At 40.5% G+C, this 27,962-nt stretch overlaps 1 protein-coding gene across 10 annotated transcripts; it reads right to left on the bottom strand.

The window, feature by feature from the left end:
- Positions 1-36: 36 nt before the first annotated feature.
- On the bottom strand, positions 37-27,874 carry LOC113676029 (uncharacterized). 10 transcript variants are annotated; one of them, XM_089189708.1, is made up of 6 exons: positions 27,600-27,874; positions 26,761-26,856; positions 13,232-13,398; positions 3,474-8,984; positions 2,316-3,170; positions 37-1,532 (listed from the first exon to the last, which is right to left on the bottom strand). In XM_089189708.1, the coding sequence occupies exons 3-6, from the start codon at positions 13,331-13,333 to the stop codon at positions 1,479-1,481; spliced, it is 6,522 nt and encodes a 2,173-aa protein (XP_089045834.1). In that variant the 5' UTR covers positions 13,334-13,398; positions 26,761-26,856; positions 27,600-27,874; the 3' UTR covers positions 37-1,478. The 10 variants fall into 10 exon arrangements, with proteins under 10 accessions (XP_089045834.1, XP_027048441.2, XP_027048443.2 ...); XM_027192640.2 differs by lacking the exon at positions 27,600-27,874 and adding an exon at positions 27,112-27,440; XM_027192642.2 differs by lacking the exons at positions 26,761-26,856; positions 27,600-27,874 and adding an exon at positions 19,850-20,684.
- Positions 27,875-27,962: the final 88 nt, after the last annotated feature.

The raw sequence follows: 27,962 nt of genomic DNA, 5'->3' as shown, positions 1-27,962 counted from the left end.
TCACATTATAGATAAAAGTCTTTTGACAAAGGATGCTTTAAATGCAAAGCATTTTATTTGTTAAAACGACATTTATCTTTTTTCTTTATACAATCTCCACGGACACAGATTTGTATCCACAAATAAATACATTTTACTAAAAATTCTACACTTCTAATCCAACATAATTTAAGATTTACATACATAAATAGATGTCTGACATAAATTAAATTAGAGATTTGAAATTCATTTTATATCTTAGTTTACACCAATATTCAAAACGCCGGGGGAGCAGCCCTTACTACGACGAATTTCTAATGATACTTAGTCTCTTACGCGGCCAATTCTTGCTTTGTCATGCAAAAGTTCTTCCAAGTTGCGTGACACATTGCGTGATAGCAATAAATGTCTGCGAAAGAGATTGCGGAGCTAATTTCCAAGCATAGTAATACGTACTTCGTTTACATGACTGATATCACAATCCGCGAAAGATGAAATGAGGGTGAAGTTGCCGATCACACTTTTGGACAAATTGCAATGCCTTCTTCATTTTCAACGTAGGGTTACTTTCTCCTATTTTTCAGATAAATAAAATCTAACAAAATCTCGCTCCTCGTGAATTTCGTGTGAAAAAATTTCATTAAGTTTTCCTCCAGTTAACATCTCCGACGTTAACTCGTGGTCGCCATCTTGGGGGAGACCCAAATTCCTTTCTTTTACATTCATAAAAAGCTATATACAAAACATGGGCTTTGAAGAATGAATGAATGAGTACAACAATGCCTTACTAAAGGAAACCGCATTTAAGATTAGAAATCTATGTTTGGAGTACGGTTTATACGTTATTCTCTCAACGTAAATCAGAAAAATTCAAAAGCCCTAACTACCGGAGATAGTGGGTTTGTGATTTGCAAAAATACTAAGCCTAAATTGTATTTTAAGTAATTTGATACTCATGTAAACTTATTTTCCAAAGGCATTGTTTCATTGTACCGTCTCCGAAACTCTGTTTAAAATACTTTATTATACGACGCCTTTAGCTTGCGAGCATGCTCTCGTTATCAGCGCTAAAGAAAGCGTGTTTTTCCGCCCGCAGGAAGATTTGAGACGAGTCGAGGAGAGGTTTACCGAGAGTCTGACACTATTTAAATCACTGTTGGACCCCTTCAGACCTCTCGCCGACTGGTGCTGCCCAGGCCTTCTACTTTACCGCAGGCGAAAAAACTCGTGCCGACGCACTAAAAGTGGGAGCCTGTTCACAAGCTACGACTTGTTACCATAACCCTTCAACTTACATAATTCCTTAGTGTATGTAAACCAACTATTGTTTCAGCCAATTTTTTTTGCTCACACATTCATTTTTTTCCAGAACAATAAGGTGCAGTAAAAACATTAAACGATCAGTTGAACTGTCCGTCGCAGAAATGTCCAAAAAAAAAATACCCTGTGTTGAGTCGCGCAGAGGAGATGCGGTGAAGAGATATGGAACTTGAAGTGAACTAAGAACGCTTATTTTGGTTACATTCCCTGTTGTGAGTTCCCCACGCGGAGAGCTGCAAGTTAAAAAAAAAAATTCATGAGCTTACTGCATGCCACTATTCCATGTTCTACGATAAGCTGCATTATACACGCAATTTGATTGGTTCTTACTTATGATCTATCGGAGGACAGACGCACGGAGGACGTCATCATTTAGAGCGTTTTGCTTCTCTCTCATATGAAATAAAAATATCTCATTTTGTCGTTTGTCTGTACAGTAATAGATCACAAAGAAGCCAAAATGTGGTAGGGACATCAGTGATACACTCGGCTACGCCCCGTGAGCCACTTTTCTGTTCTTACCACATTTTGACGTCATCTATCACTGAGTAGACTTACGGCAAAAGGGAATCTATTTGTTAACCCTTTACTCCCTAATATCAGCATGCTTATCCGTATTCTCCATACTAGTCCCTAGAAATTTCCTAGGGTTCTAACAAGGAGAATTTGTTCAACCATCAAGAGTTTCTTTAGTGGGTGATCATCTCCTTTATCCTCATAACCGTAACGTTTGATTCAGGGGCGATGTTTAAGGAGGAATTAGATGTTAGTCACTCTTAGGGGTTACAGGGTTAATGAAATCAATAATGCGAACACCAAAAATTTGTTGAATAACATCATCAACCAAAGGAAGATGTTCTTACTTGTCACGGGCGTCAGACAAAAGAAAAAGGTAGGAGGCCGAACCTTAGACCTTCCGGAAACTGGGACGATCCTTACACATTTCTTGTTGGAAAATTGTATTACTAATTATACTGCAAAGAGAATCTACATGCTTATCACCTCAAAACAATTACCTGACACTCGGAGCTGCAGTACCAGGCCGCTTGACAGCCAGAACACAGGAACGAGGCTTCACGTTTGCACACTGAGCAGCGGTTGACTCCATCGTGTTCCGCCTTCCCGGTACCTTTACTTTCCTCTCGTTGAGATGTAAGGGGACCTCCCTTGGAGGCAATGAGCCCTTGTAAGGGAGCACTCATGTGCGCTTCAGCTCTTTTGCGATCAATAACTGCTTGATTGGGTCTCATTGTTTGGTCGCGATTTCGATGCCACGGAGAATCCCGTTCAAACATCACACTGTTTGCTGCTTTTCTTAAATGTTCGTTTTCCAGGGGACGGTTGACTCTGACGTCACCAGCTTCACCCAGTTTGTCTCTTACTTGCGAAGAGTTCATTATATGGTTTTTGGGACTCGTGATCTGAGGTCGGTCTTTCCTTTCAAGATTGAGCGCATTCGCACTGGGGCTCAAGTGCTTGGAGTGCTGAGCGGACGGAGAAATTGAACGCTCCATGAGTTTAAGTCTTTTCGCTCTTTCGTACTCCTCTCGATCCGATACGTGACTGAAATGTGGAGGAGAAGGATGCCGCATGATAATTCCACCTTGACAATCTATTTCACTGAATCTTCGCTTTCTCTCCTCCGCGATTCTCTCCATGAAGAGAAGGCGTTCGCGATCGGTGATTCGTTTGTCCCGCGCTCTCATTGCGTCCAGGTGATCTCGCTTTTGTTCCATTCTAAGTTGATGTTCTTTACTGAATACAAGAGGGTTAACTTTGTCTTTGAGCTCTGCATGAAGAAGTCTTCTATTGGCTTCGATTTGCTCCAGACTCAGTCGTTGCCGTTCCCTCTCTCTCTCACGTTCAATGTCCTATCAAGGTAGTAGCAAATAGTTGACCGAATTAATACACTGTCCAACAGTTTAAACCCTTCCATTAACCTGAAAAGTAACTGTGGTGGTGGACTAACCCAAGGTATTTTGCTTCGTGGAAACTATCGCCATTACTGTTAAAAACATTTCCATTCAACTGATTTAAAACTGAAGTCGGGAACAATTTTCAAACGCTCAGCTACGTTTTACTTATAACAATCGGCATTTGTTTGTTTGTTAGTTTTCGACTAGATAAGGAGTACAAGACAATGCAAGGTTAACTTTTTCTTCCATTGCACTCACCTGTCTGATGTGAGGTGGCACATCCTTACCAACCTCTGCTAACAGACCTGCAGGTTTCCCAGCAGCGGCAGCCAGACGTTCCATGGCTTGACGTGAGTTCATCACCAGACCATACTCCCGAGAAGCTAAGGAACTGGGTGGGGAATACATGTGAATATCGGAGGGCACTCGGATGGAGTCGGGCCCCCGTCGTTCCAACGAACCGTCTGGTCGGACAAAAACAGACTTTGCACCCTGGGATCCGCCCTTACCCATAGGCAGGGATGAAGCCATCCGACTGAGAAGCTCGCGATGAGAAGGTTCCGACCCTCTGACCGCTTCACCACGCCTGTGCATCTCTAACTCGTGCAGAGCCGCCATCCTGGGATCCACTCTGGGATCCACCCTTCCTTGGAGGGAAGACGACATCGGAAATGGTCTGTCTGGATAAACTTTCTGACGGAGAGGAGGCGAGATATTAAACGGCATTCTTGACCTCTTTCCACTATCTCCAGCACGGAGTAGTAAGAGTTCTTCAGGGCGCTCTCGTTCGGAGACAGGTATCCTGGTGCCTTCTTTGTCTCTCAAATCCATTCTTGGGTCTTTTTCTTTAAGTTGAAACAGCTCTAAATTTGAACCTCTTGCCTTGAGCTCTCCTGATTGTTCTAAGCGGAGCCTGTGTTCCATTTCGGGACTGAGTCCTTCTCTAGTACGTTCTTCTTTATTACCAGTTTGTCTCACTTTTTCATCCAACAGTCGAAGACCTGGGTTTGTGATACTAGAATTGCCGTGCGAAGAATCAGCATTTCGCTCTCTCTCTAGACGACCAGCGTGTTCTAAGATTTCTACATCTCGAGGGCTTGCATCCTTGGCTGAATGCATCCTTAACAATGGCGACGAATGGCCTCTGCTCAGTTCCTCACGCCTCTGCCTGTCTGAGGACAGTCTTACATCTGCTTCATCTAAAGGTCGAAGACGTGGAGGCCCAGGCTTGATAAATTCACTCATGATGGAGCCGGGCTTTCTTTCGTCTACCAGACGTCTCAATGAAATGGCCTGATCCCTTTTGTCTACTGGTGAAATAGACGTCGAGCTGGGTCCCCGCCCGGGGGAGATTAAGTTAGAATCCTTTGAATGCGGTGGGGTTGTAAACTTGGCTGGTCCGCGGGAAGGAGAAGTGAGGCTGGATACAACTAGTTCCCCTGGATGTGCTTTAACGCCTTCGTCAATCTTTATCCGCAACATTTCTTCTTCTCTTCGGCGATTTAGATCAGACAAAGTGAGAGGCTGGTGAAGGGGTCTCCGCTCGTACAGCGAACTCATGTGGGGTGCCACGCGTTCCCTGGGTGATCTTTCGGGTGACTTCTGAAGTTGATGGGGAGAAAGCAAGTGATTGCTTCCAAAGCGGCGGACTTTATCGTCGTGTAAAGCTTCAAGTTCTCTTAGAGTTGCAGGGGAATGCTTCCCAATCTGCTGAAGATGGGACAGCATCAATGGAGGGCGCTTTCCTGGGACATGCGCGATGGGCTTCACCACTTTTGGTGTCTGGAGGGCTGCTTTATCCCCTAGAGGATCTCTGTCAGGTGGAGACTGCTTATCCGGCTGGTACGCCTGACATTCTGGTTGCCGGCATTGGCTTTTGTCACACTCACGACGATCGCGTGACATAACTGCAGACAAATGGTCGTGGCTGTGTGGGCCAAAGGCGTGCATTGCGCCATGATGACCAGGAATATCCAAAATTCCCGAGTGTATACCTCTGGGGTTGTTGCCATGGAAAGGGCAGTTCACGTCCCGCTTACAAGGTACTCCTGATTTCATGTTACCGTGCATGTGGTGTCCACAGTTGGTTGCTGGGTATCGACCTGCCTGTGGCAAAGGACCGCCAAACATTCCAGGTCCAGGTATAGCACCGCTATGAGTAAGAAGATGCGGTGTGAACGTTCTAGGTGAGTAGCTCTTCAAATGGGGTGAGGTTGGACCGAGACCTGGTGAAATAGGCATTCCATTCCCATCATGCATCGGGACAACAGGAATCAAAATGGCGGCGCGATGGGGTGGCATGGGACGGCCGAACTTGTCTTTCATACTTCCAGGAATAGTAGGAGTCACAGCGCCAAAAGGCTTCTTTATCGAAGAGTAAGGCACAGCTTTATCGGGAGGAGAACTACTTAATGATTTTGGAGGTGATTTGTGTCCTTCCTTATGGCTTGAATCGGTATGTTTGGTGTTGGAATGCTCATAGCTTGATTTTGAGGTGTGATTAACGCTTAGCGTTTCTTCCAGTCCACGCTTCTTTTTCTCATCATCATCGTCGAGAATCTCAATGGGGCTGATAATCTTACGCGTTTGTTCTGTTTCAGTCGAAGCTGGTTCGCTACTCCTTGGGGTCCCTGACGTTAATTCCTCTTTATCCTGGTGCGGTTCGTGGAAAATTTCTTTTTCAGGTACAATCTTTCTTAGCTTTGGCAAAGGTTCCAAACCAGGAGCGTCCTTTGACGGTAAGGCGTGTTTCAACGGAGGGGGAGGGGGCTTGTTATCCGTTGGTTTAAAACCACTTTCGTTTCCGCCAGTGGATTCAGGTGAGGATGGTTTTAGTCGAGGCAACGTTTTAGGGACATTTGGTGGAAACTTTCTTCGCAAGAAACTCTGACGAAGTTCATTTTGAAAGTCGTCCTTCGGAGAAGTTGCGGAATCTTCGTGATCACTGAGTTGTTTGGGAGAAAACGCGCTTCGGCTTTCAGGTTTTTCGGGATTTTCGGGCGATAACTGAACCGGTGATGTTCTTGCGATGTCTTTATCTACAGGGTTTTCCGATTCGCCAGAAGGAGAGAGCTCGTTTTCCCTGACGATTTGGTTATCTTCGTTGCCTTGTTCCTCTTTTGAATCCTTTGCAGGCTGCACAGTATCCTCAGCGCACAGTTTGTTCTGTTGCAGTAGCCGCTCCACAAGCCAGTTATGTCTCGGTAGATCACGTGCGTATCGGTTTTGACTGATAAGATGAGGAGGAGTAGATCTTTCTCTATCTTTCTCCTTTTCGTCACTTTTTCTTTTGGTTTTTCCGATTCGTTTTTCCTTCCTTCCTATGTCTTTCCTTCCACTTTCCTCCACTAAACTTCTCGCTGAGTCTGAGAGGGCGTTGGCTTCATGAGCGCTATCGCAATTATCTGAGCCAGCAGTCCCCATGGCAGCAACTTCCTCGGAAGCGTCTGCGCTGAGGCGTTCTTCATTTGGCGATGGCGATCGCCTATCAGTACACCCTCTGTTATCATCATTTCCTTCCTCCAGACAACTTTCTTTGAAGCTGGCCGACTCGGTCTCTTTGTCCAGAGAGGGTTGGGTTGGGGACCCTCCTGAGGTCATTAAACCATCATCCATGTTGGGAGTCTCTTTTAAAAGCTCTTTACTTTCCTCCGCTTGCACTGTTATTTGGCATGCGTCTCTACTTTTAGTCTGTGACGCATCGTCGTCGCTTTCTGAATCAACCTGTTTGGCGCTTTTACTCGTAGACGCGTCCTTCACAATAGAACGAGCTTTCCCTCCTTTGGATTTCCGGCGTGGGTTGTGAAAAACTAACTTATGAACGTTCTTGTTAGTTTTTGATTTCTTTCGCTTCTTTTTCTTTATTTTCCCACGAGCCGGTGGTGTTAGACTTTCTGATTCACTGAGCTCACCTGCATCCGACATACCCTCCACGTTTGAAAGTTCAGATTCGTTGGTAACATTCTCTGAGTTTTGTTCGGCACTTAACGATTCGTTCTGGTCCGTTCCTTTTTCTTGTTTTCCAGAGCTTTCTATTTCCATGACTTCAGCGTTTTCGTGTATAGTTTGCTGATCAGAAGTTTCCCCGTTGTGAGCTAATTCTTCGTGCTTAAGCTCGTTGTCTAACCATCCTCTTTCACTTGAATCTGTCAATTTTGCAGTATTTATTTCAGATGATGTTACGCGACCAGTCCCTGCATCAGTGTCCCCATTTTTAATGTCATTTTCATTGTCATTTTCGTTGTAAACGCCAGAGGAGGAAACTTCAAGAGTTTCGTTTGCCTCATAATCGTGAACATTTTTGGTGGAATGCTCGCATTGCATGTCGGGTTCTTCCATAAGGCGGGCAAGTTTTGAACTTTTGATACTGCTGTGATCTGGGTCGTCAGGCTGTAGACATTCCATGTTGTCACATGCAAAGCTGCCATCGATAGCTTTGTCATCACAGTTCGAAGTTCCTCCTTCGCTTAAGCATTCACATGGCGTGTAGCCAAGATTGTTAATCAATTCAGTTTTCAATGGCGAATCTACCGAATCGCAATTTTCCTCTAAGCCGTTGCATTTCATGTCAGATGTTGAATCTAATCCATTTTCGACCGGGCTCGTGTTCTTTGCAAACGTTGGACTTCCGCCATTTGCTTTGAGTCCATTGGTAGAAACCTTCCTGTTTTCCATAAGAGGTTCTTCGTTATCAGCATCACTGAAAGCGAGCTCGTCATCGGAGACGTTCTCAAACTTTAATGGCTGGAGTTCAGGCACATTTCTAACTTCAGAGTTGGTAATGGTATCTGCCTCAGATTGCAGCCCATCAGATGAAGAGTTTTCCAACAAGTTGTTCTTGTACCTCAATCCTTTCACTTCAACTTTACTCTCGTTTACAAATTCAATACTTTTCATTTCCTGCACAGATCCTCTACGCAAGAATCTATCAAACAATGACTGTCGCTCGCCTGAAAGCTTACAAACATCGTCGCTGTCTTGGTCATGATCGTACTCAGGGGAGTGGTCTCCGTAACACCGTTCATACATCCCATGCATGCAGTCATTTTCTCCTTCGTTACAAATCTGCTCGTGAAAATTTTCTGTCGGAGCTTTCTCGCCGTCCGTTTCAACACTTTCTTTCCTGTTGTCAAATATATCCACAAATTTCTTGGTGAGCTGCTCACGTTGCAGTAGTTCTGCGCGAGCAATATCTTCGCTCAATAACCTCTTCTGTCGCGCCAAGTCCTGGGTTAGTCTTTGTTTCTCCCGCGGCGCATCGCGCCTGTGAGAGGAAATAACTTTGGCTGTTTTATTCTCCTCGGTTTGCTGGTATCTTTTGCTTCCCTGCTCTCTTGCCGGTGAGAGTTTCCTTCCCTCAGAATCCTCTAGAAGCCTTACATTCCGTACAGGAGAACCATAGCGCCCTGAATGTCGGGCGGAAACGTCGTTACCATGTCTCTGGTAATGATGTGAACTTTTCCTTTGGTGATTTGCGTCAAATTCCGAGTTTCTCTCCGAGTACTGATCACGTTCCCGCACACCCGGGCGCGCAGCGGGTTTGCTGTTGCCTCGCGCGCGTTTATCCACACCGGATGATTTAGATTTGTGACCGAACGTTGGTCTCCCTCGTGCCTTAGCTCCTTCGCGTGGATGCATGTGCGAGGAAAAGTAATAGCTCGACATCCCGCGCGAGGCCACCTCGCTCGCTTTGATACTTTCCCTAGCAGGCAAATCTTTCTCGTCTTCTGTTGAGTTTCCTGAGCTCACGCACGATTCTCCGGACTTAAGCTGTAAAAACAAAAAAACACACACTTAAACTGTGTCCTATTCGAAACGAAATATTTATCTGTCGCGCCTAGTTACTGCTGAGTCACTTCCCGACTGCCCACCGTCACTCAGTGTTTAACACAAAGTTTTTACCTGACTTAGCGTGCTGTGATGAAAGAACTTTCGAGCAAACAACATGTTACTGCTGCCCTGACGGGTCAAAATCTTGTTAAAAACAGCCACAAAATCTCTCCTTTACGAGATTTATAGACTAATCTGCCCATAGCCATAAGTTACCGAAAAGCTCTGCCGAGTGACACAACACAACGTTGTTTTTTAGATGAAGTATTATATTAGAAACAAAATTATATAATTCTCGACTGCCTCTATCAGTAATGGCAGCTTTCAATACCCAGTTTGTGCCCTCCATCAATATTACTATCAAGTGCCACTTGAGATGCCGTATTATCAATATCACGTTTCTCGTTCCATGAATATAACGATATCAGGCGACCGGCTCCATTAAATGAAACGAAGAAACTTCAAGTCCCACAAAAACGTCCACGACTAAATTACCTTAAACGCGACCAATTTACCACAACAGCAGCAAAAACTGCACAATGTAATCCTGTTCTTGATAGCGTTCCATTTTATAAAACGCGTTTCGCCTAGGTCGACCATCAGGAAATGGCTCGTTTTCGACCCACTATAGATTATTTACGTCGCGTAAAAACACTCACTATCAGCAGCGGGGCTTGGTAGCGCAATACTGGCGTGTAGAACAAATACAGTAAGCGGATATTATCCACTTCGATTATTTATCAACAATACCGCAATATTCGGTAGCGTTTTCGCTTCAAGATCGGCCCTTGCTCATGACTTGATATACGTTCAGTGGTAAATAACACATCCGGCTGGTATGCCGAGTCATATTCGTTCTAATATAAGATAATTTCCCTTCAGCTGTTTAGACTACTTTTTTCATTTTGAAAGATGACGTGGAGAAACAAGAGCGTCTTCCAGTGCGCTCTAGCGGAACATCACACCATGGGTCAAACCTTTCAGCCAATAATTACTGAAAGTTCCTATCTAGTCTATTTTTAAAAATTCTGTCATGGCATAGCATAGGAAAGCAACAGCTAAAAACTGGCAACGACCAGTTCATGCAGAAAATAAACAAGAATTAGACGGATCAGACAAAAGCAGGCGATTACGTTCTTTTCTAAGCTTACGTAACCGATTTCCCTTCATTGTTCTATCTATTGTTCTCATGGACAAGTGAACGTGACTCAACCAGAACGCGCTTAAGGGCTGTTCAGCGAAAGCTACTAAACTGAATCCATGAAAGTTGAAAGTACTCCAATACTCAACACATCACGTACGGGGTCAAACGAACCCCTCGACTTGTGTTTATATATGCCCTAAATAGACCTCCGCAGAGCAGAATCGTGGCGCCGCACATAACATATATTGACCTTCTTCCGGGATGTATTGGCTAACTGAACCGATCTTCTAGTTATAAATTATTCGCAAAATGAAGTAAAATGCTAAGTACTTTATCAACCGTCCTCCATACAAAAAGAGTTTAAGTTGGTACCCCGCACGAACACGTTCAGCGAAAGTACAGAGATCCAGAAAATAGCATTCAAGGAACTTGGTATTAGTCAAAATCAATGCAATCTACTTCATCGGAGATCAAATGTTAGGGAAGCAGCTTCACTTTCCATTGGACTAAACCAACCTTCGATATCTAGTTTTCCACCAGAAATCTAATCGCTTCAGTGTGTTGTTTTGAATAATTTCGATTTCCTGTCTACGGAATGTCCTCTGCGCTGATGCTTTCATCAGAATAATCCTGTCTTCCGTTGAAACTAAACAAGAACTCAACGGGCTGTCGTTTGCCATAAAAAAGGGGATCCTTTCAAAACAAGGAAATTTCAGATCGAAAAACTGGTCTCCATTACTCGTAAGGGTAGAATGAACAAGTAATACCTTACTTTCTGTAGTCGCCTCAGGGACCTTTCAGACGAGTATCAGCCAGTCTGTGGTTCTTTTCTTCACTTTCTGTTCAACTTACTTTCCAATTCAGTCGCGACATTCCGTGATTGCAAGGGCGGCGATTTTAACTTCACTAAGTGGCGGACCGATTGATCCAACATACTTTGGTAAAATCGTCTGAGGATTAATTTTCGCCACCGTCTAACGTCCACAACAAATATAATCCCTTTGAACTAAAATTAACCTTTTTCTGAGCCCTTAGGCTCAAGGATTGTCAGCCCTCCAAAGCTACTTCAACTTTTCTTCTCAGAAAGTAATGCTGTTGACGTAATTTCTGTAGCACGCGCGATCTCGCTTTGACCACGCGCGTACAACCACGTTTCTTTGAAAACACCTTTCTGTTTTACGAAGACGAAAAACGTGAAGTAACTCGTCGACAAACAAAATAATAAAATAAGTGAATTAATAACGGATGGCTGGCTGAATAAAAAAATAAACCAATAAACTTGCAAATTAAATATCAAATGAATGAAAATGAGCATTTGCCATACAAACAAGAGCGTATCGATGCAACTGAAAAAACATTGAAAAAAATGGTAGCGATTTCAGCCAAATTGCACCACAGCAGCCTAAAAAGTTTGACTTAAATGTACTCAGTTAACAGAAGAGAAAGTGGAAGGCATTTTCACATTGATTCAGACGACAAAAAAAATACAGTTTTAAAAGGCATACAGGTGCTCAACATCATTTCGTTACATTTGCTGGTAACTAACCACACAGCCATCAAGCTGATATTAAGCTGACTGTATTTATACTAAACCTCTGCCAAAAATAGTTCCTTGTATCAACTGTCAAAGAATTTTCCTTTTTCCTTTTAACCGTAAAGATCCTTATTTTCGCTATTCCGGAACAAAAAAGCCAAATTTTAATGAAATGTTTCTGTTTGACGTATAGCACTTACAGAAGAAACTAGAGATTGTTGTTACGGAAAGCTTTAGGTATATTACACGGCGGCACATTGCAACAGACTTATACCAAGGTTATATTATGGCGATACAATGTAGACCGCAAATTAAAAGGTCATTCAAAAGATGAGAGGGTTCACTAATGAGGCCAAGTCATTGCTATAAAAGTCAAGGATACCTGAAGAGTGATTTTTAAAAAAAGGAACGCACAACATTGGCCTGTGCACGTCAATTTCTGATACGCGAATGTAAATTTTGACTATATACCCTCACACAAATAACGCACATAATTTCGTCAGAAAAAGTTAACATTGACTATCACAGAGATTAATAACTACTTCGCATAAAATCACAAGAAAAATTCAAACACACGGGTAACAAGATAAACTTCGTCGATCAACAGTCACATTCTTACAACGACTAGTACTACAAATCTACCAGGACCGGAGAGAGAAAATCTGCGTCCACGCTGGGGTCCGGTAGTGCCATATTTTGGCGTTGTGAAAACCCTCGCGCGCTTTAGTAAAGCAACTTTACTGAGTGTTCCCATGGCAACGATGTAAGCAGCTGCCTTAATGTTGATACAAAAACCGGAAACCAATTCCAAACAGTTTTCTCTTTCCTGAACGAAGTGTGAAGTGTTATGGCTCGTTCAGTTTGCGGTGTGTTATTAGTTAGGTCTTTAGGGCAGGTCTCCAAATTTGCTCCAAAAGCCGGAGTAGACATTGCGAAAGTCCACTGACTGTAAAAAAATTACTTTTAACTGTAATTTAGCATCTTTTAAACGACCACCAGTTTTTATACGTGTATTAAGGTTAGAAAGCAACGAAAAGCGATTATTTCCTCATTGTCTTTGTTTTGTTTTGTTTTTTCTGACGTTGTCGTAGAAAAAACCCGAAAAGCAGCCCGAAACAATTTAGGAGCCAGTTGCCATGACTTTAATTATCCTCTGAGAAATTGAAAGGAGTACAAATACGGTAGAAATAAATAAACACAACTAAGAAAAAAATTATAATAAAGTTCTAGGTTTGTGAGGTATTTCTGCTGCCCCATGTGTAAATTTAACCGGTGTCATGAAAGATAGGTATCTTCTTGCGGGGTAGAATGGCACTGTTTATTTTACTTTTATAAAAAATGATTCGCTATAATATTTAATATCCGGCTGCGAGATCAAGTCTTTCGAAATCAACTATACTAATCTTGCGACGCCGGAAAGTAAAACGAAATTATTGAAAGCGAACATTGTAGCTAGTTACGTTAGGTAAATTAACTGATGACTGCTAATATAAAGCAAGTTCGTTTTACCGTGTGGATTCTGGTTTTCCTGACTCCTTTCCTTGTGGGTTTTGTTTCAAAAGGATTCTCCAGGTATGGACAAAATGCACCGATTGAACAATACACGCACATCCACGGCGCATCGAACTCTAAAGCTTCTGCTGGAATAGCAGGATGATGACACTTCTGATGGTAACCTGGAAATAAAAAAAAAATATATGAAAAATAAAAAATATGGGATTCACTTAAATTGAATGTGACCTTCAATTATCTAAGGTGTAATTCCGTTTTCAAACCTTTTATTTAATCACTTCTTGTTGGCAACAATTTAACGTTCATTCTCTAAAATTTAGTTGCAGATGTGAGACTCAATTCTTACTTTGTCTCACACGCCAGAAAAATAGAAAAAATATTTGTGCCGTCAAGCAAATTTCACAAACCTATTTTGAGTGTAACTGCGGTAGGTGGAAAGTCATATCGATCAAAACACACACAAAAAAATAAACTGTGATAAACTGAGAGAAAAGTTATTGTCTCTGCGGCCAGACCATGTCAAAACAAGACACGAAAAACTAACATTTTGTAAGTGCCGACAATGTACATTCAACAATCGAACAGAGAATTCGTTGAACGTATCAAGCGGACGCAGTTGAACCACAGCGGCTAAGATGTTAGCTGAAGGCACTTGTTTCAACACCACCTGCGTTCAACAGACACATACCGCCCGCCATCTTGACTGAACAAATTTTCAAATATAGGTGCGTATTCACGCTAACGCGGAGTCACTCTTTCGCTTCGTTATGTTTGCTCGTAGCCGAGAAAATATAGGCGAGCGGTACTTACACCCGTGCTTCGCATTTCATCTTTCCACACCTTGTTCGAACGACCAAGCGAAATATACGAAACCACGTGGGAGAAAAAGTGCAGTATTATCAACGTTCTAGGAATTATACATTAAACAGAAATTCCCAATTCGCAATTCTTTGCCTTTAGGTATCGAACCTTGAATCCGAAACTTAGTTTCCGGTTCGAAATGGCGGCGAACATCGCGCTTCGTGCAAAGCTGATAAACGAAAGCCGAAAATAAAGAGAAGAATAAATTATAGGTAACTTTTTTTCACGTATACATGAAAAGCATGCTAGACATACAAGAGCAGCGAAAAAAAATCTACCTTCGTAACGAGTTCCGTATATTTTTCAGTTTCAAATTCACTTAGAAAATTTCCTTCCAATGCTCCGCGATCATAAACGCGATTGAATATCGTTAGGTCCCTACGTGTCGAAGTCTGCAGAAGAAGACGCGCGTCGTCTGCGATGCGAACAACACAGCACTGGAAGGGCAGCTGAAGAAACAGCAAACCAACTTTCGCTTGAAGATAATTTCGTTCAATTAATGGCCATTTGCAGAACAATGGCGTAGCTAGAACTGAGTAAACAGCGGCAATTATTCCAAAAGTGAAGTGTTTGCAGGAGGAACAGATAAAATGAAGGGAAAGAGAGTAGACTTCTTATGAGCTGTCAAGGAAGGGAGGATATTCTCAGTAATACATGGTAATAACATCACAACACAACATACACAACTGAACCAATCAATTTCACCTGTGTTAGTGATCCTTTGTCAGGTGCTCGCTTACAGATCAACGAACAACTAAAACACAGGAAATTGGCCGCGAAACTCGTTTCCGTTGAATGTCAGCCGTGACTACAAAAGTGCAAAATTTAATTCGAACTCGTGAGATGTCGACAGCGCCCGCCCGCCCGCCCGCCGGCCTGGCCGCGCAATCATTTCACACAGTTACGCGATCAATACGCGTCTCTCAGTTTAACCAACATGAGCCCTGAGTCTTTCAAAAGCAGAAGAACTCGTCCATCAACGGCACGTAGAGCAAATTTATACAGTTCTCCCTGAACTAACAACAGGGAATCCCTCCCAGCAAGAGAAATTAGTCACCACGGTGAAAAATCGCTTTAATCTATCAGCCATTTTAGACTTCCGTTCTATCGAGGTGTTTAAATCTTTTTTAAGACAGATGACCTTTTTACAGCCAGGAAATATAATATTAAAAAATAACGCTTGTATGGTTTGAGATAAGAAAGATTACTCCTTCACTAACGGCAAATAGATCAAGCAATTAATTTGATCCTTTTTGAAAATAACCTTTCCGGCAAATGCTGAAAAGAGACAAAATTTCAGGCGAGCAACGAGCGAAAATTGTGGATTACAGAAACACTAGTTACGCACTCCCGAGCCGGAATGAAAATTGCTATGAGGAATCGCTAGACGAGAAACTTCAACAAAGAATGTTAATTCAGAAGAGAATCCCCGCTGTTTCTTTGTTAATCAAGATCTGTGTGTCTCTTCTTCAAGAAAAGAAGTTTATAAGTAAAGCAATAACAACACCCTCCCACTGCGAGCTCACTAACTGCGACTTTCGCTGCTGCCATCTGGCACCACATCTCCACAACTTCTCAGCTTTTGTTTGTTTTTCACAAAGGACGACAAAATTGAAAAAACTGTTCTCCCTGATTAGGCGTAAACATTACAAGAAAAGAGTCTGTTCATACAAAACTTCAGCCGTCATTTCACCTGCCTCTAAACTGTCATTTATTTCCGACAAAGAACGTGCGTACTGTCACTTACTTTTTGACAGAAATATTAAATATTTCCCCGCTTGGCGAGCTATGTAAACTTAAGCTTGACTTCAAGCACACACCAGATAAATTAAGAATTTTACAGCCCTACTTTAGCTACACAAAGCAACTTTAATTCACACCGAGAAGCAAAGTTTGCAGCAAACAAGATGCTTCCTCTTGGTGAAAACGCCTTCACGGAAAGGAGAACGAGAAAAATAACATGAACACGACAACACAACCAAGAAAAATGAGAGGAAAATGCAAAACACTAGAGATCCATCGGTAAACATGGCATTGAACGGTAAAAAAAATTGTCAAAATGACAGCTTAAGTGAGACGATAGTTAAAAGGATAAGAACTTAATTTCATATTCACTTGGGAGGACTGCCAATGAAACCGGAAAATTCAGACTAAGATTATCCGTTTGGAAAAACAAGATCGGACGAAGATAACAGGAAATTTATTACCAGGCTGTCAAAGTTACAAGAAAAAATAAAAACACCCGACAAAGAAATCTTTGTTTTCGGCGACACTTATAAATAGTAGAAGTGGTATGTAGTCTTCTATGGGCTATAACAGGAATGAATGTTACGTAATGGTAATAGGACCGAGTGGAGTCCAATTCGGTCTGTAATCATGCGTCGAGTGATTTGTTTATGACGAGTAAGGTTACAAACAGAATTGGACGACACGAAGTCTTGTTGCCAATTAATCAAAACTGTGATAAAATTCGAGAAAGAAACTAGAAATGGGTGATTCGTTTTGATTAGTGCGTTTCGATAAGTGCTCAAATCGGGCTGGTGTTTACCAATCACGTTCGAGAATATTGCTATAGGTTTGATTAATTTCGTAATAAGAAATTTGTCATTTGTTATAAATGTTATCAGGATGAATATTATCTTTATTAATAACGATCACAAAAAAAATTACGAAAATGACTAACTTATCACTCTTATCGTATCATTATTATTACTATTGCCACTGAACGCAATTGATATTACCACCATCAATGTTTCTTATCTCCTAAACCTTAAGCTTTACCACAAACCCTGCTTAAATGTGCGCTGTGTTGCAGCTTTGAAATGAAATTCCGTTTCGATTAAATCGTACTTTCGAGTGAACTGGAATAAAAAACACAATTATGAACAACCATAATTTCAGTTCTCCAGGTTCGTTATCTATCATTGCTTACTATTTAAACTTATCTTTGGTGAACGTGCATCTTTACGGTTTCTTTTACTGTTAGAGTCAGCAATCCGTTACCGCTACATGCTTAAGTGTCATGGGTACACAGCGCTGGTGATAACCGCTGGTCACCGTAAATTTTTCTCTTGATTCATGAACTTCGAACCGCGTAACATGATACAAACGCAAGGCGGGGCACTTTGGCAATTTGGGCGGATAAACTGATGTGTGTTTCCTATAAAAAGGAAGCATAAGATTTTTCTTCCGGTCCTATAGTTTGCGACAACACAACTGATTGAAAAAATAGCCGTATTTATTTTCGTCCTAGCTTGCCGAAGGAAGCAAATTATACAATGATCTTTTGTAGTTCCGAGGAAAATCTGAAGGATTTCCCATTTTCCTGAAAACTTTCCGGTGGAAAGGCGTTTTTATTCTATTCCCCAACGAGAAAATCTGCCTTGCTCTTACAACCGGAAAGCGACCAAGAGAGGGAAGATTTATTTAATCAAAGAAGCTATTTCATACAAAATACAATTTCAGTGAGACAGACGAACGCAAATGAGAAAGCAAAACCCCAACAGGGAAAAAAGACGGTAGAGGATGGAAAAGATTAGGACAGTTCAAAAACGAACCAGGAAAATTAAGTCTAGCTCCCTCAAACCTTCTTTTCAAACAGAATGGCTAATTTAAAACCACACGACGAATTAAAACGAAAACATTTAATTGCACTGAATTATCTTAACTGAGCGTGAGGCACTGCTTCCTGTTTCAAAACGGTTTGTGAGTTACGGCAGTTTCTTTTGAGGTTCACATTTTCCTTAAAAAGAAAACATAGTTGGATCAGTTTCACTGCTTTGACGTCATTGCTCTCTCGCGTGGTTAAACCAGTTTAACAAGCTTGACGCAATTGGTGTCAACCAAGGTGAAGCACGTCCAACAGATTTGACGTAATATTTCGGTCAAAAAAAACTTAGCACTCACTAATCTGGTTATTATTCCCAGCTGGAAAGATATCTGTTCATGCCAGACGAGCAGAGCTTTCTTAGTAGAGAATGGACTTCCTCTCTCTTCAGAGCACAGAAATAATTAAGAAACTACAAGTGACCAAATATTTTAATGTGCGTTCCCCGCTCTCTCTATAACACACAAGAAACGCACTCGAAGCGTTCGAGATTGAAAAGAAAAAAAGGTTAAGTATATTCTAAGCACGCAAACTCTAATATCATTTGATTTCAATACCCTTTTCACAGCTATAGCATTGTTTTTTTCTACTAGGCTGCGATTGTATCTTAGTAACGCACTATGCCCCATCGCTAGGTCCGTTGGTAAGCAACACAAACCTCTCTTGAGGAATGTTGCCCACCTTGGCTGTTTAATAATCACAAAGAGGTGCAAACATATGAAACAACATTGCATGTCTTTGGCCAATTATGTAACCCATGCAAACAGTCCTTAATGACGCAAAAAAAGGAGAGCTTTCTATCCGAAAACAAAGAAAAAAAATGCCGAGCATTTTGAATGTTCACACTGCTTTAAAAAGTTGAGTGTCTACAAACATGAACTAGATAACAGCCACGTTGGTATCAATCAAAACCTTTTTTAAGGAGCGTGTGTCCACAACGATGATTAAGTTATCTTATTGTACGCTTGTAGAAGCCTGAGGGAAAATTGTCAGAGCATGCTCTCTTGACACGCTACTCTGTTAAATCAAGTACCGCTATCACGGACAGAGAGAGAAAAAATACTCACAAACAAAATTATGCGGACTCTAAAATCGCGATCGTTATCGGAATAAAAAAGCGTATGTGAGCTATCCTACTTTGGTTCAAGCTTAGCCTGTAAAATGGCTACTTGGCAAACACGTTTCCATATTTAATTTCGTGTTTGTGACATGAATCGGCTTGGTAATAGTGTTTTAACTTGTCATTCTGGTTAATTTTTTTGGCCAACCATCACCATTATCACGTAGCTTAAAACATGAAAAAGATTGTATCTAATTATACCATATGCATTTTCAACCGGCTTTCTACTGTCTGCCCGTTACCAAACGTATTCGGTTGAAACTGTATCACGAGGGCAGGTATATTTTAAAAAAATATAATCTACAGCGGCTAAAATATTTCCCACTTCAATGTAAATAAATACAGGTCTGAGAGTGAATTCAGAACGCGTGAACCACAATTGTTAGGACATCTAGTTCAAAATCAGAATTCAAAATTTTAACATTTAAGCACTGTGTATGAGAAATGGGCAGCTATGGACCTGTTAAACGCACAAGCCCTTGTCTAGAAGATGCTATCCAACTGTCAAAAAAAGTGACCTGTTATGGCGATCGATTAGTCATTGTCAGCATCATGATTGGCGTCACATGTTTGGCAACAAAACGGCATGGCGCTTAAGCAAACATATCGGAGAAATTTGAGGAAGGTATTGCCAATACACTTTACTGCCTTGTACGGAAAAAACTATCTGTGTAAAAACAAATTTTCCTATATTTTTAACCAAATGTATGCAGTATACCTAAATCAGCGTTACTGTGATCGTTTCCATATGCAAATTTCCGATTCCTCCGCGACTTCGACAAGAAAACAGCCGAATTCAGTGCTGCTTTCTAGTGTAAACTGTAAACAGTCAACAACCTTGGAAAAAAGTATAAGCGTACAAAACTAATTACTGTGAACATCTGAAACCACTGCTTCAGCTCCAGGAAGACCAACAACACAACACGAACAATGAAGAACGACAGTAACGCCGCCGATTTTTGCGATTTTGCTAACGACACTCGACACAAAACAAAACGACGAGAATAGAAAGAAAACTTTAGCCAACCTTTACGTTCAACGATTCGGCCGGAGTGTGGGGGTCTTTGGTTAAATTGAATTGCAGTCGTTGTTTATCTGTGCAGCTGAGACCCTCAAAGAAAACCACGACACTATAGCAAACGTCTATGTGTGAAAATAGTCTTCTTCTTAGTGAATAACCATGCCAACGGTACTGCTCCAAAAGAACTTTAATTCCCTTGAATGTGTGAGCACAATGAGAGTCCTACGGTTATCGTGGTCTGTCTTTCACAAGGGGTGACTTTTGTTGAACAACGCGCGCACTGGTTAGTTGACAACAAAATGAATAGTTGACGCGCTTTGTAGCAATATGTTTCTTTGTGTTCCTCCTAACAGCACAAAAGAACAGGTTCAACGCGCGTCGTGCTTGTGTTTTGTCAAACAAAAGAACACGACAGCGCTGCACCTGGCGAAAATCCTCAACACCTAGCTTCTGGACGTCATCCAGTACACTAAGATGGCACTCAGAAACTACGACTGTTTCATTCAACAGAGCAAATTAACCAGTGGAGAGAACCATTCTTACAAATATGCAACCATTTTGTTTTAGAAGCGTTCCTGTGAAAAGGGATCTGTAAATTTCCAGGTGCGACTAAGCGGGCTCCAAAGTTTAGTCCTTTACAGCAGAAATAAAAGCATCTATACGGCGTCTCTTGCTCTGAGTGTCAAGCCATCTCCCACTCAAAACCTTTCAAAAAGCACAGCTCTTGTTACCCCCATTAAGAAGATTCTAACCATGGTACAAAATTGCTTTTGAACGTATTTCCATTAGAGTCAATTAACGAGGAACATTTCCCTATAATTCAATTATTCATGAACGCGATAAAATGAAGGTCAAGTCTGCGGTCAACGACCCTACCGCAACTGGCTTAACCTAAGTCTGTGTTAAGCCGTAATTTAAGCCTGTTCTCAGACGAAGGACTTCATCCAAGCCGGAAGATTTACTGTAAGTCAAACTTATTTTTCGGCGGACAATGAGATTAGAGAGTGGCCGACAACGTGCTGCAGTTTTGACGCACTTTTTGTCAATTTCCGCCAGAATTCAGACTTTCAGACGTACGACCCTCCTCTGTAAGCTATTCAAAAGAATGGCTTAACTTACAACTATTTAAGGATGACTGATAGACACAAGCACTAAGCAACCCTCGTGTACTTAGCTTCGAGTCAGAAAAGTACGCAATAGCGGCTGCGTTGGGTGGAAGGGGGAGGGGAGGGGGGTTTGTGGACCGTTAAGATCCCCCCCCCCCCCAAACTCTCGTGAACGCTTTCGCGCTACGGAAGTAAGATTATTGTACGTTTTACAAGTGATCTTTCCGGATACCAGAATCACCGTTTCTGGCGTGTTAAGACTTGTCAAGTTTACTCACAAAAGGCATTCGGATTCCTACAACTTCGATATCAATTTTTCTTATGACACTTAACAACTTTTCAGCTCAACTGAATTTTCCAAAAAGGAAGTCCAGAATGGATCTGAATGCCACTGAAAGGACTAAGAGGAATGACGTAGTTTAAGTACTTCCCACGTGCACATGTCTTTATATATCATAGCTTCTTCTCAAAAACAAGTTGTAATATTTTCCTTGACATATGCATCCTCAATTTTCGCGTTTTGAAATTACTCGATAACAACGTTCTTTCTTTAAATTGAGAATTAAATAAACTGTCCAAGACGCAAAGGAGCAAAGGTGTTGCTATTTTGATTTTTGCGCCTGAGGGCTAACCGGCAAAATAAATACGACACCGATTAACTTTTGTTCAAACGTATGCAAAACATATCACTGACAGAAGGAACACAAGAACATTTAGGTAACTCTAATTTCACTCACTCACCACGCTAGTTCTAAAAGCCTCGTTCTACAAAACACAATAGAGGTAATTTGAGGATAATTAGGGTAAATTACAAAAATTTTGCCAAAACTTTCTCTCTCATAATAACTGTTATGTTTGGGAAGTATGCAATGACGTCATACGAACTGATTTATATGTCATAAGTAAAATGGTATCGAAGTGAATTTCAAAGTACTTTGATCCTGAACATTTCAGTCTAAGATCTTTGGATATATCCTTGATTCACGTCAATTATTAAATCCAAAGATTTAATAAAGCTAAACATTTCTCCTCCTGACGTCATCCAAAATTCACTTACAACACAGATCAGATGTTGATAATTTAGCAGTAAAGACAAATCTCGTTCGTCAATCTTCAAGTTTTTGCCTGTTCCCTTGATTTGTAAATTTTGTACAAGGCAACAAATGAAAGGTTTCTTCGAACAACTACACATTTGCTGACATTAAAAAAATTTTTTTTTTCATTTTGTCACAATACATGAAATGAAATGTTACGTTTAATTATGAATATCACATGGTCACTGCAGGTGTCTATAAATTCTTAAAGAGTGAGCATCTAAATCAAATAACGACTGGAAAAGACCTCGCAAAACTACATGTGCATACACTTCATGCCAAAAGTGCTTCTTGTACATATGACTTACTTTTCCATTGTTGTTTTGTTTAACCCATTAAACCATAAATGTGACCAGCATCCAATTTCTCTTTACAGTAATACTGCTGAATCACTCACTACGATCATGAGAATAAAGGAAATGATCATCAGCCTAAGAAGCATTGATTGTTAAATGAACTCTCCTTGTGCAAAGGAAAATGTACCAACGTGGGTATGGAGAAATGAATAATCATGTTGAAGAGTAAAGGTTAATATCATGTAGTAAACATGATCAGCATAAAGTTGAGAACTCTGAGTTCTCCAAATGAGATAGCTACATCCCCACCCCTACCCTCTTCCTCTCCCCCTCCCCCTGCCTTTTCCCCCTGTCCCTCCCCCTGCTCTTTTGTTGCATATCCATCCTGCTGGACAAAAAATTTTGTTTATCATTTTTAAGCATGCAAAAGATACATGGACCAGTAACATGATCATGCCAATAAAGTATAACTCTACTTGAAAGTATGAATGAAACTAGTCACTAACCTTCTCAAATAACTGATACATGAAACATTACATGAACCCTCTCCTTCAATGTACTAACAAATTTTTTAGTTGATTCTTAAAAGTAGGTCATTTTTAATTTGGAGCTGACCTGGATTGAAGGTTTCCAAAGTTTGAGGTGAAAATACTTTGAGAGTAACTAATCACAAGTTAGTGAAGTTTGACATAAACATTTCCACCCAAGAAATAGTATATTACTTATAAATACTTAAATTTGGCTGCAAAATTTAATCCACTTAATAAAAGTCTCAAACTAATATTTCATGAAAGAAGACCACTAGATTTTGTTCACAGACAAAAAAACAACATGGACAAAAAATGTACTAATTTGTATGCAAATACATGTATGTGTATCCTTCAGCCTTAGTCACACCTTGACTAAAAATTCTACTTCCCTAAATTGCACTGAGGTTGAACATTCTGACCAGTTTCCCTTGACAATCAGACAAAACAAATTAGTAAATTTCTTTTGATGTATATCAACTTCACAACATTCTGGAGAAATCAAAAGCAATTTTCTGATGAGAAAGACTTACTAACAATTCTGCGACAAATGTGTGATGCAGAAACAAGATTTAAGAGATACATTAGGGAACTTTTCCATAGGCTGTAAAAATTAAATACTTACAAGACACACCTCCCACATGAGAGCCACAAGTGTCAACATTACAGGCCATAAAAATGCAAAAGAGCCAACATAAGAAACTTCAGCTTCAACCTTACAATGTGTTAAACATCATAAGACAATCAAGTTTTATCCTGTTTTTTGATTAAACACCCAAGTGTTGCAGAGATCTGCTGATGGGGTTAAAGCTTCAGGGAGGTTACTCCCTCATAAAAACTAACACAAATGCTTTAAACCAGAGTCGGCTTCTGTCAAATACCCCCAGAGGACGGAAATACAGCTGTCTAAGCCAGTGTTTGGGCTATCACTGTTTCAGTTCATTATAAATATTCAAGACTTTTATGGCACTTAAATTTTCAAGCGACTTCTCAAATTACCAATAAAGACCCAAACATGACAGTCAAAGGATGAGAAGAAAAAGAAAAAAAGAAAAGGGCAATAAATATTCATCTAGAGGACTGGATGTCAATGAAATATGTAAACTTCACCATTCCAGAGAAAGCAAATTTAACGTGCCTCCTTTACTCAGGAGGATTAATTAGAAATTAGGTTTCTTTTTCCTTATGTGAAAAAAGACATGTTAATCCATGCTGACACCTGCTGTCTGATGGATGAATCTCGTAATAGCATAATGTTCCATAACAGTCTGAAAAACTACCAATCAAATGTTACCATGATACTGTTTAGGTACTTAAATATTAGTGCCTGCCTGGATCACAAGCATACAGCACTTTAAGTAAAACAAATTATGGTAATTACACAAAAAACTGACACTTGTGAAGTCAAAACACTCAGATGACTTATAAACACTACACACTTTGAGCAATTCTATTTTCTGGCTCCAGAGAGTCTATGAGAATAATAAAGCTATTGTAAAAGACATTTACTGGTATAGATATTTAAAATAAACTTGGCTTTCGTTCAAGCTAAGGGTTCTTAAATAACTAAAGACAGTTGGTGTGCTGAAGTTTTTAATTCCCCTGAAGAAAGAGACAGCAATAGGAAAATGGCTTCACAGCAAGTCGAGTAAACATTGTGGAGGAGTCTGTTTAAGGATGCTTTGCAGCATCACTTGAGAAATAATAGCATTTTCTTTAATGATCTAGAAGAAACATGATACTTTGAAAAGTCATACTTTAGGAAAACATTTGAAAACTGGTATCAAGTTAAGTACATCTGCTAGCTATATAGAGTTGTTTTGAGTTTGTGAGCTTTGAAGATTGCAGATAAAGAATTCAGCACTTAAAAAGCCATATTTTTGTAACATATTAATTTTTTTGTTCACAGCTTGTACATTAAAGTTCTTCACAGATCAGAAGAGGACTTAGAGTAAACATTTCCCACCCAAATAAAAGTGGTACTTGATGAGAATTACTGGAAACGTCCTAAATTCACAACATCATCAGTTGAAATGTCTCTGTTATTGAAAATCTCTGTCTGCCTGTGGATATTTTGCAATTTACTATGCAGAACAGATTACTAAGCACTAGGAACCAAGGCCATTGTGGCTGGTTGCCCTAACAAGAAAATGAAGCAAAAATTGCTCATCAACATCATCACCTTTGGAGTGATAACACTTGTAAGTGGGAGCAATAGCTCTCATGTTAAGAGACAGCCACCTCCTGATACTACAGAGTGAGAAAAACAAACCTTTTCGTCAACGAAAATTCAGTTGAAAAATAAGCCAGTTGTTATTAATTTGTTTAAAAAAAACATCTCAACCGATCGCTGGATCCTGTTGAGATATATACAAAAGAGTTAAAAAAAAAACCAAACATATGTTAAAATTGGCAAAAAGCATGTTGAGAATTTAGTGTGTAACAACTAAGAGGCTGCAATGAAATGCGCTATTGAAGACGTAAAGCCTAGAGACTCCAAAAAAGTTGATGCATTTTGCTGGCTCTCGCTAAGTAGATCTCTAAATACCGCCCAAGGCTCTTTTCAGCAATTGTTAGAGACGTTCTCCACAGCTCCAAGAACACAGAAGAACAAAGATGAATAAAAAAACACGAGAAGTGATGAGCTACAAGCGCATAGCAGAAATATTGCTGAATAAGGCATAATTTGTTATTCCAAAATCAAGAACTGAGATCCGCAAAGTTGCTATAAGGGTATCAATAAAAGTTAAGCAAACACGAAGTTTGGTAAGTTTTGCTTGTCTGTCAAAGTTAAAATTCATTTTACTTCTCCTGAATAATATTTGTACTAACTATAAACAATTTTAAGAATCTGATCGACTAGTCGATCACTTCCGACGAAACTGAAACATTTGTTTATCATTCGAAGCTTAATCTCTTCGGGCGCGAAGACTTTCAATTGACATTTGAGACAACCACAACATCCATTAGCGAAAACGAAATATAAATACTCCAAAACTAGTGTTTTAATCATCTGAGTAGGTGATGGACTACATCTGACTAATAATGAATTCCACGGCTAGTGACAAGTTCAGTATTTTAAAGTACCCTCGCCTCAAAATCGCTCCCGATGTTCAATTCAAAATGAAAGGACATTCAAGTTTGTACATCGTATCAGCTAGAATAACTCAGACATTTGGTTTCGAGGCAACAGTCGTTCAATTGAATTCTGTATGGAACGCTGACACTTTCCCTTGGTAACCATAATGAATAGTCTGTTCTTTTGAACAACTTTGACTAAAACCACTTGCGAATCGACGTCAATATTCTTATTTTGGAAATCAATACAATCACATAAATAAAAGAAGACCTGTATCAATTTTTATCTCATCTGCTATTTTAATTTTATCAGAACATCAGTTCACCATTTTATTTCATTTTTTGCTTTTTTCATTTCGAGGGAAAGTGAATAAACGTAGCTTTTATTTCTGACTGAACATCCCCTGCACTTGTGGCAAGAATGATGCAGAAAAAAAAAAAGAATCGGCGACTCATTATCAAGAAATGAAAACATTCACTACTGTTTAGTCTGAATAATTTTTAACCCCAGATAACTTCGTTCGCTGAAAAGCGCTTCAACCAAGTAAAAGCTGGAAGATGAAGTTGTACGCTTTTGCGTTCTCATTGTTGAAACGAATCCACGTTGCACGGCGACCTGTCCTCTTCCTTCACAACAACAGAGCTGCTAGTAGCAGGTGGAATTTACGTGAAGTTTAATGGCCGTCCTTTCTTCACCACATAACACACATGTAGGGACAAGAGAGCGATCATAACACTTCAAAGGCTGACTTCCCTTCCGTTTCAGAGATGTGCTAAGACAAAATAGAAAGTAGAATACGCGGAAGGAGTACTTACCGATTCCACACTTGTCACATAACACGATCTCGTTTGGTCTCAGCGAAGTTCCGTCTTTGCAAATAATACATACAATTTCTGCCGTCGTTTCTGTCACTGTGAGGAATCAGAGAGAAGCGTTAGCGAGGACAAAGAAATCCAATTACGCTTTTCCTACAAAATTACGCGAGGGAAGTTTTATCAGGGCAAAAAATAAAAACTTGCTAATTGCTTCCCACATGAAGACACCGAGAACAAATCCGAGAACTCTGTGTGTCATACATGACGAAACCTTGGCCGGATTCTATCGATATAAACGCTACTATCTCCTTGATTGAAAAGAGAAACAAGATTGCAAGAATTAAGACGAACCACTGTGAATCTTGGAGAACGGACATTCCTCAACAGAATCATCGTCGAAGATTAGACTACACTTTCCAGAAACTCGGTCAATTTTCTGAATTTTCGCGTAAAACAGTTTGTCTTCCCATTCGGCCAACACGACATCTCCGTTTGAGAAGTTGAATTCATCCATTACGCGAGCCCTTTCAGAGCAAATTTATCCCCGATGATTGCATCCCACATTCACCCATGTCCCACACAAGATGGGGAATTTCTGCGGCGCGATCACACAAAGTAAAACATGGGACATTCGACGACAACACAGTCGCTTCGTTCACCAGCTATCGCATTTGTGATTAAGCCTCGACCTCGTGTTACGTCAATGACGCGCGTTCAAACGAGATTCGAGGCTTGCGAAAGATGCGGAGTTTTCCCTGGCGCCTATTTTCGCTTTGAAACTTGTTCAGCGCTCCAAAAGTTTAACTACAAGGTTTTCAAGTCGATCTTTGAGAACCTACCTGCGTTCAGAGAGCAACAGCATATCTGAATGACTAATTTCGCTGCCGAGCCATGGCTTCCGCTGCCATACTTCAATTAATTATGAAAAATTTCCCGCTATCAATTTTTGTTTTACATTTATATCGGCTCTATTGTTATGATAAATACAGGCTGCACCTGTACAGACAAGCACTAAATTTGTATAAAAGCTTTGCCTTTTGGCTAACTTATCGCATCTCTGCTAGATTTGCACAAGCCTGTTCCCAGTGCAACGTCAAACACAGCTGAGATCACAATTCGCTAAATATTTCTGTCAAAATTAAGCTCTACTGTTTGATTTGAATATTGGTTTGACAAAATTGGAAAAACATCACCGCTGATAT

The sequence above is a fragment of the Pocillopora damicornis genome, chromosome 12, assembly GCF_964200805.1.
Source record: "Pocillopora damicornis chromosome 12, jaPocDami1.2, whole genome shotgun sequence".
NCBI classification, from domain to species: domain Eukaryota; kingdom Metazoa; phylum Cnidaria; class Anthozoa; order Scleractinia; family Pocilloporidae; genus Pocillopora; species Pocillopora damicornis.
Note: the sequence above shows the minus strand (reverse complement) of the source record. Positions and strands in the feature narration are given on the sequence as shown.